At 44.7% G+C, this 12,791-nt stretch overlaps 2 protein-coding genes and 1 long non-coding RNA gene across 4 annotated transcripts in view; 2 read left to right on the top strand and 1 right to left on the bottom strand.

Moving 5' to 3' along the window:
- The window catches only part of ABHD12 (abhydrolase domain containing 12, lysophospholipase), a 1,393,598-nt gene that overhangs the window by 384,992 nt on the left and 995,815 nt on the right, over positions 1–12,791 (top strand). The window lies entirely within an intron of this gene.
- Positions 1–12,791, bottom strand: part of PYGB (glycogen phosphorylase B) — a 231,913-nt gene that overhangs the window by 144,631 nt on the left and 74,491 nt on the right. The window contains exon 3 of the mRNA XM_068232241.1: positions 7,014–7,092. Within this exon, the coding sequence (XP_068088342.1) occupies positions 7,014–7,092 (79 nt within the window). The remainder of the gene's footprint in view (positions 1–7,013; positions 7,093–12,791) is intronic.
- LOC137504181 (uncharacterized) overlaps positions 1–12,791 on the top strand; it is a 139,550-nt gene that overhangs the window by 122,639 nt on the left and 4,120 nt on the right. The window lies entirely within an intron of this gene.

The raw sequence follows: 12,791 nt of genomic DNA, 5'->3' as shown, positions 1-12,791 counted from the left end.
AGAGCCCTAACCCCCTTAAAACAAAACGGCCCCCCACGAGACATTATTCTCAAACCCACCTTCTACAACACTAAGGAAGCGCTGCTTCGAGCCGCAAGAGACAAGGGCCAGCTGTCCTTTCAAGGAAATAATTACCAACTTTTTGTGGACCTAGCCCCAGCAACGGTGCAGCGTCAGAGAGCGATGAAGCCATTCATCCAGATTTTACTCACCAAGCAGATAAAATACAGGTGGGGCTTCCCCTTCAAGTTGATATTCACCCACCAAGATAAACAGATATCTGTGTCGTCGCCAGAGGAGGCCCAGCAGAAATTCGAACAACTTCGTCTCGGTCTCCCAGCGAGCTCGCCCGCTCACAGTCAGCACTCCTCGAGATCACTCCTTCTCTGGGACACGGTGAAACCCCGCCGAAGCAAATCCAGACGCCGAAAGAATCTCGCCCCACACTCCCAGCTATCAGATCCAGGCTGAAGATTAGTGAAACGTCAGGATGGCTAAGTATTCTGACTGATGTGTAGAGCCTCTCTTATGGCCTCATGTACATTTCTCTCCCCTTTTTCTTTTGCCTATTTTTGGTTACCTGGCTTTTGAAGCATTTGAACTCCTCTCAGCCTAGAGAGAACTTGAACTGAGACTTCTCCCGTGTAAATTATAAGTACAGGGGACGAGGAAATGCCCGAATTCACTTAGATTGTCAGTTATTTTTGTTCCTACAATTTACCTGCTCAGATGAGGCTTTAAATAACTAACTCGAGCTTAAATGTTTGGTTCTTGGAACTGATAAGCTTTAATAGCGTTCGAATAAATCCCACCTGTACAAACTGTTGGGCTCCCCCCTAGTTCGAGAGGACCCCCAGATCATCAGTGATTGTGACCATACAAGACTTGTATAGTTAATTGCTCCGCCATCTTGCAAGGCCTCTCAGACGCACGGTCTGGCAGAGCTTTAATTGCACGTTAGGGGGCAGCACCAAAAACCGGACGATAGTCCCCCTGTTAGAGAGGTGTCCGACAATGGTTTACCCTGAACCCTCCTTCCCCCCTACCCCGGTCAACCCCCCCCCCCTCCTAACCCCCCTCCCTTCACCCCCTCCCCCTCTCTTTACCCCTCGCCCCTTTAAATCCCTCACACATTCCCATCCCCCCCCCTTCCCCATTCATCCCACCCATCCTGCCCCTGTTTTCCTGATCCAAGCGAGGGTACAGGTAGATCCCCCAACAGCAGTGGGTCAGCCTGGTTACTGTCCATCTAATTATGATCTATAAGATATCCTGCTAACCAGGTTGGCTCAGTAAAGTGTAACACACCCCTACGTTCTTTTAGTGTACACCAGGGACTGCTATTTAATTATAGTCACCCATGGGATGTCCCGGAATGCCTGGGCCGAGGCAGGCCCTGAATATGGTTAATGAATAACTTTTTGAATGATGTTATGTTGTACCAGTTATTATCTCTTTTTGTTAGACGATGCAGCTGAGGGAGGCCACCAACCCAGTTTAGCCACGTTGACGCTCCAGGGTCTGGAGCTCTCTGTGGGGAACCGGGCCCCTTCTGTGCCCACCAGGCGCAGAACAGGCCGCTTGTGCGTTTTGTACAGCCTCCCTCCATTTGGCCTCCTTCTGGAGGGACGCAGCTTTCTTCTCTTACTCTTTGCTGCTGTATATTTCTTCTTTGCCTATTCTTTTTCTTCACCCTTTCCCCCCTTCGTTCCCCTTCCCCCACCATTTGTGTCAAGTGGCAGACCTGGTCACGAGAGGGATGTGACTAATCAGGGGTCTGATACGAGATTATGTTATTTACTTCAATCCAAATGGCTGCACACGTTGATCTAGGTTCACTCTCCATTATATAACATAATGTCCAGGGCTTTAATGTCCCTCAAAAGAGAACAAAGGCATTCCAGTTTTACAAGTCCTGTAAGGCAGATATCGTATGCCTTCAGGAAACCAGGTTCTCGGCCTCCTCCCATCCTTCCTACCTTAGTTACCATTACCCCATGGTGTATCATTCAATGGCACGTGAGAAAGTGAGGGGGGTTACAATAGCCTTTAGAAGGGGTTTACCTTTTAAGTGTACAAAGCAAATCTCAGATCCTACAGGGCGATACCTTCTGTTGACCGGGACACTGTATGATACCACTATCACGATGGTGTCCTACTATGCCCCTAACAGTTTCCAGGAACGCTTCCTGTCCCACTTGATCCAGGTCATAAACAGCCACTGCGAAGGGACACTGCTCTTGTGTGGAGACGCAAATGCAGTGTTAAACGAAATAGCAGATAGGTCACGTCCCTCTCCCTTAGGAGCAAACTCACAAAACCCAGGGGCTCCCCGCCCAAACGCAATAGCAGATCTTTTTGAAGCGCAAGGCCTCTGATGTATGGAGGGACCTGCATCCCAACACCCGAGACTACACTTTTTATTCTAATCCACACGATAGTTTTTGTAGGATAGACCATTTTTTCCTACACCAGTCCCTCCTCCCTAACGCCAACCTGGCCAAAATCCTCTCAGTCACCTGGTCAGATCATAATCCTTTAATGATCCGTCTCTCATCTCTAGTCCCCAGGAAAACCAGCTTCAGATGGAGACTAAATGACTCCCTCTTATCAGACCCATCCTCCTTAGAAAGGATTAGATCTTTTCTTACAGAATTCGCAGATGATAATAGAGGGTCAGTAGAGTCACCCATCACTTTCTGGGAAGCCCTAAAGGTCACGGTGCGGGGTCGGCTCATTGGGCTAGCTACATATCTAAAAAAGCAACGCATTCAGAAGGCACAAGACCTCTCCCTAAAACTGGAAAGGGCGGAGGCTGATTGGAAATCACAACCCACACCCGCACTGAAACGGGAAAGAGACCCTCTCCGAGCTCAACTTGACTCGATGCTAACTGAGGCGGCAGAGAAACATCTCCGCTGGCAGAAAAACAAATATTATAGATGGGCGAATAAATCTCACACTCTGTTGGCAAATAAGTTAAAAAACAAAATCTATAAACCACCTACGCTAGCGGTACGCTTAGCTCATAATCAGGTTACGTGTAACCCCCAAAAAATAACCCACGGCTTCCAAGAGTTCCTAAGCAACCTCTACAGTCGCCCCTCTGGGCACTCAGGTATCCCGATTAAATCCTTTCTTGATAGAATATCCCTCCCCACAATTCCTACAGACCAGATTGAGAATCTGGATCGGGCAATTACACAAGAAGAGACCCTGGTGGCTATTAAGTCCCTTAAGGTCTCCAAATCCCCAGGGCCGGATGGCTATTCAGGTATGTTCTACAAAAAGTTCAGTGAGGAGCTGGCACCTCTTCTGACCTTAGTATTTAACGAGCTCAGGAGGGTAGTTTTACCCCACGCCGACTCACTTCATGCAAACATAACAATGATCCCGAAGACAGATAAAGAACCCCTGGAACCCCACCAGTTTAGGCCCATATCACTCCTAAATATAGACCTCAAATTGCTTAGTAAAATCCTAGCTTCACGTGTAAATCTCTTTTTAGCTTCTATAATACACAAGGACCAGGTGGGATTTGTCCCAGGTCGGCAGGCGTCCCACGCAACCCTCCGAGCCTTGCAGGTGATCGAATTGATGCATAACAGGAAGATCCCAGGACTATGTTTAGCCCTGGACATCTACAAAGCTTTCGACACAGTTTCCTGGGAGTATTTATTCAGGGTTTTGGAGAAATGGGGTTTCGGGGAGTCGTTCCTGACCTGGATCAAGGTATTATATTACAGACTCTCAGCCAGGGTACATTACGCGGGTTACATGTCAGAGCTCATCCCCATTGATAGAGGAACGAGACAGGGGTGTCCTCTATCCCCCATTCTGTTCATTCTGGCAATGGAACCCTTGGCTATTGCAATAAGACAGAGGGACGGGATCTCGGGAGTGGAACTAGCAGGCATAACACACAAACAAAACTTGTTTGCTGATGACCTTTTGCTCTTCCTTACAAAACCTGAATCCTCGATTCCTGAATTAATGTCCCTTTTGTCGGATTTCTCTAAGGCCTCGGGATTACAAATAAATCCAATCAAGTCCCAAGTTTTGAATGTTACCTTGGGCCCAGAGTCCTGCTCTTCCCTTCAGTCTCAATATACGTTTAAGTGGCACTCTGATTCAATAGAATACTTGGGCATACAATTGACTGGCTCTTATAAATCACTATTCAAACAGAACTATTACCCCCTGTCTCGTTCCATCTCTGGATGGCTCTCACAGTGGTCCACCTTTAACCTATCCTGGTTAGGCCGCATTAACGCGATAAAAATGACTCTTTTGCCCAAGATACTCTATTATTTTAGGATGCTGCCGGTGAAGGTCCCCCCTCACTTTCTCAGAATGCTCCAAAATAAATTAACCAAGTTCATATGGGCAAACTCCCACCCCAGGATCTCTAAAACTATAATGCATACCCACAGAAACACTGGAGGCCTAGGGGTACCACGTCTAACCAGCTATTACCAGGTATCACAGATTGTACACCTGATAGATCTATACAAAGGAGAGAGAATGCCCCTCTGGACTTATTTTGATATTCCAGCGTCATTCCCTCAGTCAGTTCAGACCCCCATCTGGCTCTCGAAATCTCACCGACCTGCCAACCTAAGTGTAGTACTGCAGCACTGTTTAGCCGTTTGGGACTCAATCCGATACTCGAAAGGCCTGATGTCCCCTTCTCTCCCACTCATGTCTTTCATTAACAATCCCTTGTTCGCACCGGGACAACACAACTCCTACAGCTTCAGATGGTGGAGGGAACAGGGCTTAGAACAAATCCAGAAATTAACAGACAGCTCGGGTGTCCTTTCCTGGGAGGTGCTAGTCGACAAATTTAAAATCCCTAATGCAGAGCGCTTTCGCTATATGCAGTTTCACCACTGGCTCAAGGCCCTTCTGCCGCCCCAGACAACTTACCCGCTATCCCTCACCAGATTTGAACACTTCTGCTCTAAGGATCCCTTCTCCAAAGGGAACCTATCCGTCCTTTACACTATCTTGAATGAGCCCTCCAGCCCCCTTACTCACTCATATATGTCCCGATGGGAATCTGATCTAAGAGGGTCTAGGCCCAGAGAGGGATGGGAGAAGGCCTGGACTACACTCTAGAAACTATCAATCAACCTCTCAATAGTAGAATCTGCATACAAAGTTTTTCTACGTTGGTACTGGGTCCCTAATAGACTAAAACACCTTTCAAGTATGAACTCAGGCCTTTGTTTCAGAGGCTGTGGGGCCCCAGGGAACATGGTACACACCTTCTGGTCCTGCTCAATGCTTTCTAGATTTTGGTCAAAAGTCTTCAGGCTTTTCCACACCCTGTTTGGGGTTCAGATAGTAAAAGACCCCTGGGCGGCCCTTCTACACTTTAGATTAGATTCTCTGAACAGAGACCAACAAGTGCTAGCACACTTTGTGTTTGTAGCAGCCAAGCAGAGTATAGCTAGAGCCTGGAGGACACCATTTGTCTCCTTCCCAGAGACGAAAAGAAGAGTAACTGCCTTCATGATCCAAGAAAAGATGGCAGCTACTCTGGAAGACAAGGTGGACAGATTTAATAGAATTTGGGAACCCTGGCAACAGTTAGAAGGACCCACCTAAGGAACCTACCAGTCAAGACCTCGAGGGCTCCAAACAAGCACCCCCTTAGGACCTTGCTTCTTGACACATATCCCTTCCCATTTCCCCTCCCCCCTCCCCCTCTTTTTTCTCCTTCTTCTTTCTTTATTCTTCTTTTTCTTTGTTTCCTTCCACTCCTCTCTGTGGCCAAAAGGCCACCAGTAAGTACTTCTGGTCTAGTTCGCGACCTAGTTGGAGAAGTTTCCGTGAATATATTACGTAATTCTGATTGAGATGCCACGGCAAGACTAATGGAAACCTCAGCAGTTAAAATGTGTAATAACCAATGTTGGTATGCGAACTGTTCCTTTGTTATAAGTTGGTCTGCGACCAAACATGACTGTATCTGCTTTTCTATATAAAAAAAAAATTCAAAATTCAATAAACATTTTGAAACAGAAAACAGAGGGGAGACCCGTGCATGGTAGCAGTGGTGTCATTAGAAACAGAGGTGAAGTATCAATTGCTGCCACCAACTGCTGCTCCTTTCTGTCTCCCTAAATTTCACTTGGCTTAAACTCCATCCACCACATCATCTCCACTGAGTCAGACAACAGCGGCACCACTTGGGATGATGGGTGAAAGGTCAAGCACTGTATCGGTCTCACTGTGATGACAGGAAACTAGGTAAGAGGAGGAGGATTAGCGTGCCTGATAGTTTGTAAAGCTCTACTATCTATAGTAGTTTTACACATGCATAATGCAGGCACGTGAGCAGGTGTGAATGCTAGGGGTGGGGCCGAGTGTTCTAGGAACATGGAGATTAAAGGCTAATAAGATGCAATTTTCCCAATTTCTGTCATGTCTAATTCTGCTTCTGAACAAGAAAGGGGTCGATTTTAAGATCAGTACTGCACAAATCAATCCCTTTCTCGATCAGAAGCAGATGAGACATGCAGGAAGTTATCGATTGACCTTGTCAATCTGACAGGAAAATTGCATTGTGTGTACCAGGCATTAGGTTTGGGGTACATGTTTGGGCCATAAATTAGCTGTGGGGGACAGGTGCAGGCTCCAGGAGAGCGTTCGATTTGGCTGTGAGAATATGTGTAGGGGTATGGGGGACATTAGCTGTGGAGGTACCTGTGGGCTCATAAGTCTGTATGGTATTTAGGGCCTCATTGCTGCTCCAAGAAAAAAGGAGGCACACACCGCTGGTAGGTCCATGTACATTTGGCTCCTCCCTAAGCTAATGGCACGCCCATTTTTTTCTGGTGCACTTCCCGCACCACCTGTATTTCTGGTATGTCTGTGAGCAGATAATCCATGTAAACCCCCTAGAAGAGCATATGCTGTGGCTGTAATAAGAACTTTACAGCAAAGTCTGTGGACACAATTGTACCCATCTCGCCGTGTGTATCCAGAGCAAGATGTTGGCGTACCTGCCAAGCGTCCCAGGCCTCCATTACCCAGACCAGCATCTTCTTCTATCTCCTCCAGCTCTTCCATGTCGAGTCCCAGCTACAAGGAAACAAAAGTGTAATGAAACAATAGCCATGATATCAAACTGTTCACACACACCCTGACACAATGCAGCTGATCGGGGCTGGAGGACATAAGTGATCAGCAAATCTGAATTGGATTGTTTTAAAAAAAAGGTGTCTGTTATTGGATGGCAAAATATTGCTGACCTTGCTTACCTTACCAGATCATATCAGAATACACAGAGGACTACTCATTGGCTAGTGAGTTTGTGAGCTTGCAGTCACATGCACACATCTGCATTAAGACTTTAGTATTAATAAATCCAGGACAGCCAAGACTTTTTTTCACTGTAGGTCTGTGGACATGAGTGGAGTTTTACAATTTGTTAAGTTGCTAGCCTTGTGGCAACTCCAATTATGGTTTGATTAGACCCATGTGAGATTTATGGTACCTAATATCAAACACTATAAAATTCCTGCTCAGGTTTGTAGACTCATGAATGGTCTACAGCCTTAGCAAATCAAGCCATCAACTGAGAACACAGTAAGAGAACATTGCTGCTCAGCGAAGGAACAAAGCTACCTCTAGCTAAGGAAATGTTAATGCTTTTATACAATACGCATACTTTAGATCCTTCCTGAGTGACATTACAATGTTGTCATTGGAAAGATAGGGTTATCACTTGTGTTAGGGCCCGTTTCCATTTGAGCTGCACGCGTCTGCGAGATGCGCGGCGGCACTTCTGGGTACGCAGATGAACCCCATCAGCCGTGCCATGCATGGCTATGGGATTCGCAGCCTCCCGCACGGAAACGGATGGAGATGCCGGCTGAATCGTTAGTGCAAGCGATTCGGCCGGCGGAGCTATTGATCCCTATGGCAGAATTTCCCCGCGCGATTTGCCTGCGGGGAAACTCTGCGGATTCGGCGCAGAAGCCACGCAAGTGGAGACGGGCCCTAAATCTTTCTTGGAGAAAAGAAATATCATCAGCTGAAAATCTGATTTAATTTCTTACTTACGTTTTAAAAATACAATACAATAATACAATACAATAACATTTGTAAAGCGCTTTTCTCCCATAGGACTCAAAGCGCATAGTTGTGTCTCAGATTAATACAGGGTTGCAGGCTGGGTTGTGTTACAGAGAAGATAGTCAGATGTTCATGAATGCCAGACTGAAGAGGTAGGTTTTCAGTTTAGACTGTAAAAATGGAGGATGGAATTCACTCCTTAATGGTAAGTAGGGCAGAAAAAAAAATCAGCACAGGATCTATAAGAGGGGCGGGTGGGGGTGTTAGGGAGTTTAACTAAAGCCCTAGTTCTAACTCACATTTGTTAATGTGTATGATACATGTGCATTCATTACTAATTCATCTGATTCATTTGCAAAAAGCTTATTTTAAACAACTAGCTAGCTGGCGTCTCTACCTCCATGAATAGTTCAGACAACACAATATTATTGCACAGATGGAACACCAAACTCCTCCATCCCATCGTCAGGAAAGGGATGGGCGGGGCAGCAGCCAGTCTCTTCCTGTGTGCACAGATCACCTGACCCAGCATACTTTCCCTCCCTTCTCTGAGAATGTATCTTTTCATGGTCAGTATTGCTGCACTACAGATGAGCAGAGTATAAGTTCCTTGTTCCTGGTTGGCATATATATTAAAGCATTTACCATTTTCACATGCTCTTCAGTGTCCATAAAAAAAAATGTAAATAAAAGAGTAGTGAGCAATGGTGAAGGGTGATGAAAAGTACTGGCGAGGGTGTGGGAAGGGTTAATTGCTTTATCACACAAAGGATAGAACTGAAGGCAGCAATGTTGGCCACAAACCGTTCATCTCTTTCAGAAATGGGAAAGGGTGCAAGTAGCAGTCCTTAGGCCTATGTAGAGAACTGCAGAAACCTGATCAGCACAACTGAAATGAACAGAGATTTCAACTCACAGAGGCGCATGGCATAGTGCCAGACCTGTTTTTGTATATGCTCCATCCTATTGCCTGAGGAAGCTGGTCACTCCCGCAAAATGCGTTGTTATACTGAAGTATGTAAATAAATTGTTTTGCTGAAAATTGATCGGCATTTTCTTGTGTCTGCCCAGAGGAGGTAAGTCCACCACTACCTCCTCACTTTTAAATGTTTTAGATCTTTTTATACTTCTGGCGCCTCTGTATAAATACTACAGAGATTTCAACTAATTTCCTTATTCATCGCTGGGCATCTTTGGCAGGCCTCATGCAGCATTTATTTTGAAAATACCCTGCTACCATGCAGTATGTTGCCTTCCAAAATCTTTTGCTATAACTATATGAAGATGCATGTACTGCGCAGGTGCAGTGTGTAAAAAAAACAAACAAAAAACTACCACATAGCCACCCCAGGTCCACAAAGTCTTAGCAAGCTCTTAGTTTGAGTAGCCATGGTTCCTTTGTCCTGGGGAGTGGAATACCTTGAAACAGGGAAGGGAGGGCTTGTTTCAATCTCCCAATATTAAGAGACCAGAAGTTCTTCTCCACCTTTTAGTGGACAAAATAGGCCCCCACTCCGCTGAATAAGTAAAAAAGAGTTATGTAACTCCTTCCTTTCTAACACTAATGGTTATACTGTAATAAAATACTGTATTTTCTTGACAAAAAAACGCACATGCTGCAACAGAAATAAAAGAAATAATGCATCAATAAATACACAGCTCTTTAGTCTCACTGCAAACTGAACTTAAACATGAAAACAAAAATAACTTTCCGCTGGGATGTTGTACTGGAAGTCTGAGGGCTGGGAGTCACGCAGCCAACCCCAGGAGGCTCTGCAGCTGTGTGCTTTGAAGAGAATACACATTTATCGTATTTTTATTTTTTCATTGACTTTATCCAGAACAAACAAATAAAGTAAAGGATAAAATCCTTTACTTCTCAGAACAACATGGAGGAATTACTATTTTATCACTTTTCTTAACTTTTATGCACAGCACAGTTCTCCTCCAACCCCTGCATCACACCTGCAAATAGGATCATTCTGTGGAACCGCATAAAAGCATCAGAGTGCCCCAAGGCCATGTATTAGAGGTGCTCCTCTAGCCACACTTTAGAAAGCTTACATTGTTTTTATTGTGGGACTTTGTATGGTTTTATCTTGTCCAGTGGAAGGAATGTTTCAGGGGAGTCCTTATTATGGGAGGGTCATTCTGTATAATAGCCATGTTTGAGCTCAGTTTATTTTTTATAGTTGTCGGTTCTTGGTAACCTATTGCTCCTCTAAATAGGGGTAAGGGTAAACGGTTATATATGTTGGTGCAATCTTTTATTTATTTTTTTTTACAAAGAATGGATTGCTATTTTACTCCTTTTCTTCGTTTTTTTTTCATGCTAATGCACAATGCTAGACACTGCAAGTCCTTTTCCAACTACTGAATTTTTGAGTCACCATGAATCAAGAACGGCCCAAGTTTTTGATAGATTTTTAGACTTTTGTTGGATTTGAAGATCTTGGGGTTTTTCACAAGTGTCTAATCTACTGAAACACTGCATAGTGTAAACCCTTCCTACACTTGTAGGAACTTTGGAGGTGACGCATGAAGCATTGGTATTATATCGCTGTGCATAGTAAGCGCGCTGCAATATTACCGTTACTACCGCCAACAGTGTACCGCAAGCTACGCTATGAGCATGACCTGTGGTACGCCAGTAACGCGAGCGTTGCTACAGTAACATGCGCTACAAATTACCTCTCACAAATCTCAATCACCAGCACTTTGGGTGCAGAATTGTAAACTCCCTCCTATCTAACTAGACAGGGATTTCTGGATAGCTTCTGCCAGAGGAAGCAGACAACCATCCATGATAAACATTACACACTTTTAATTAAGGCAGGGATCACACTTGTTAACACCCGCATTTAATTGCAGACAAATGCACATATTGTTCAGAAAATCGCTTGTTTGAGAATCTTCTTCCTCCCTGAATGTAAAAGTGACACTGGTTTGCAAATATAGTTAATTTTGTCCTGCAATGTCCTCGGATTTGTTGTTTAAGGTCTTTGGGGATCTTTTCTTTCTTTTGTCTTCTGAGCTTGATTGAAGTGTCCTTTTCTTGTCATGAGCAGCAGCGCCCCAATCTTCTGTTCCGTCCTCAAATGCTGGCCTCAAGCTGGTGGGAATCACAACCACCTTATATATTTGACATCAATGAACAAAGAATGTTCATCTGTCCATAAAAAACAAAACTTTATTGTATAAAAATAAAATTCAATTACATTGTAATTTGTTCAGTATTTAAGACCAGTTCTGATCTGTCCGAAACGTGCCATGAGCACACGATAACACGGTAGACTGAAACAGAAAGCCAATAGGAGGCGGCCTCCCCTCCTACTTCCTCCACATTGGTACAGGACAAGTTTCTGTTTCTCTCCACAGAACACAACAGGGATGTAGATCATGAGGCCCGCTTAAAGGGAGTCTAAAGTCTTTTTTAAAAATAATAATAATAAACAGATACTTACCAAAGGAGTAGCAGTAGGGTATTGTACCGTGTTAGCCATCAGTAAAAGCAAGAAGTTTTAAATCAGGATGATACCATTTATTGGCTAACTACAAATGAATAAGAATAAACAAGCTTTCGGCCTTGCAGCCTTCGTCAGGTTTATATCCTGTTAGTTTGCAAGCTGGTGGTACAGACAGCTTATATACATGCAACATCAAAAGGAAAAACAGATATTTTTTTCAAGCATAAATACATCATTAAGATGCCTTAATACAAACAGACCATCTAAATGGGGTAAGATAAGGATCCTTGTTTACTTTATTGCTCCCAGACCTGGTATTAGGATTGACCCAGAGGTATCGTAAATTCTTAGTTCACAAGTTCAGCTAGGGTGGCTGAGACAGTTCATATATCATCCATCTCATACCAATATAGAAAGTTGTTGTCCTTATTCAGACCCTTCTGCACAGCTTTGAAACAATTTATAAATTTTGTTTCTGCTATTAATCGGTCAGGGAAGGCTCTGGGTTCTAATAAGCCTTCCCGTTCTCCATGTTCCCCCACAGGCAGTCCAGACCAATTTGGTCGTGGACTGCTCTCTTCCGGGTTGGGGAGACTTCGGCAGCATTTGGAAGCACTCGGGCTTCTGAAGGCCGGCCGCTCCGTACTGCGCATGCGTGAGCGTCCACTATTGTGTGCGCAGTACAGAGCCGCTGGTCTTAGGAAACCCGAGCGCTTCTGAAGACTAACGAAGTCTCATGGCGGGAGATTCAAACCATAAAGTCTGCAGTGGGGAACGAGGACACCAGAAGGAGAACGGGAAAGCTCATTAGGACCCAGAGCCTTCCCTCTCCTTAAGTATCTGTTTTTTTATTTTAAAACAGGCTTCAGATTCAATTTAAGCTATGTACAATAGATTTTCAGTGTATAAGACAATCAAATCTAGTGAGAGTACCCACAGCTTGACAATGCTGCTTTGGACGATCCCGCTGGCCTGACCACCATTGTTCCACCATTGTAGCTTCTCCACATGTCTGTACAGAGTTCTTTCGTAACACATCGCTACATAATGTTTGTAAAAGAAACAGAGACAGGAGTGTCAAAGTTTGCTGCCGACCAATGGATTCGTCCAGGTATGAAAATTAGTTACTATAATCTGCTACCTGACCTGTGCAGCCAACTGATCCAGTAGCAAGGTGGGAGTTTCTGGCAGTATCTGGCTGATAACTCCTGGTACTTTACAAACCTTCAGTGTGCT

The sequence above is a fragment of the Hyperolius riggenbachi genome, chromosome 4, assembly GCF_040937935.1.
Source record: "Hyperolius riggenbachi isolate aHypRig1 chromosome 4, aHypRig1.pri, whole genome shotgun sequence".
In the NCBI taxonomy this organism is placed as follows: domain Eukaryota; kingdom Metazoa; phylum Chordata; class Amphibia; order Anura; family Hyperoliidae; genus Hyperolius; species Hyperolius riggenbachi.
Note: the sequence above shows the minus strand (reverse complement) of the source record. Positions and strands in the feature narration are given on the sequence as shown.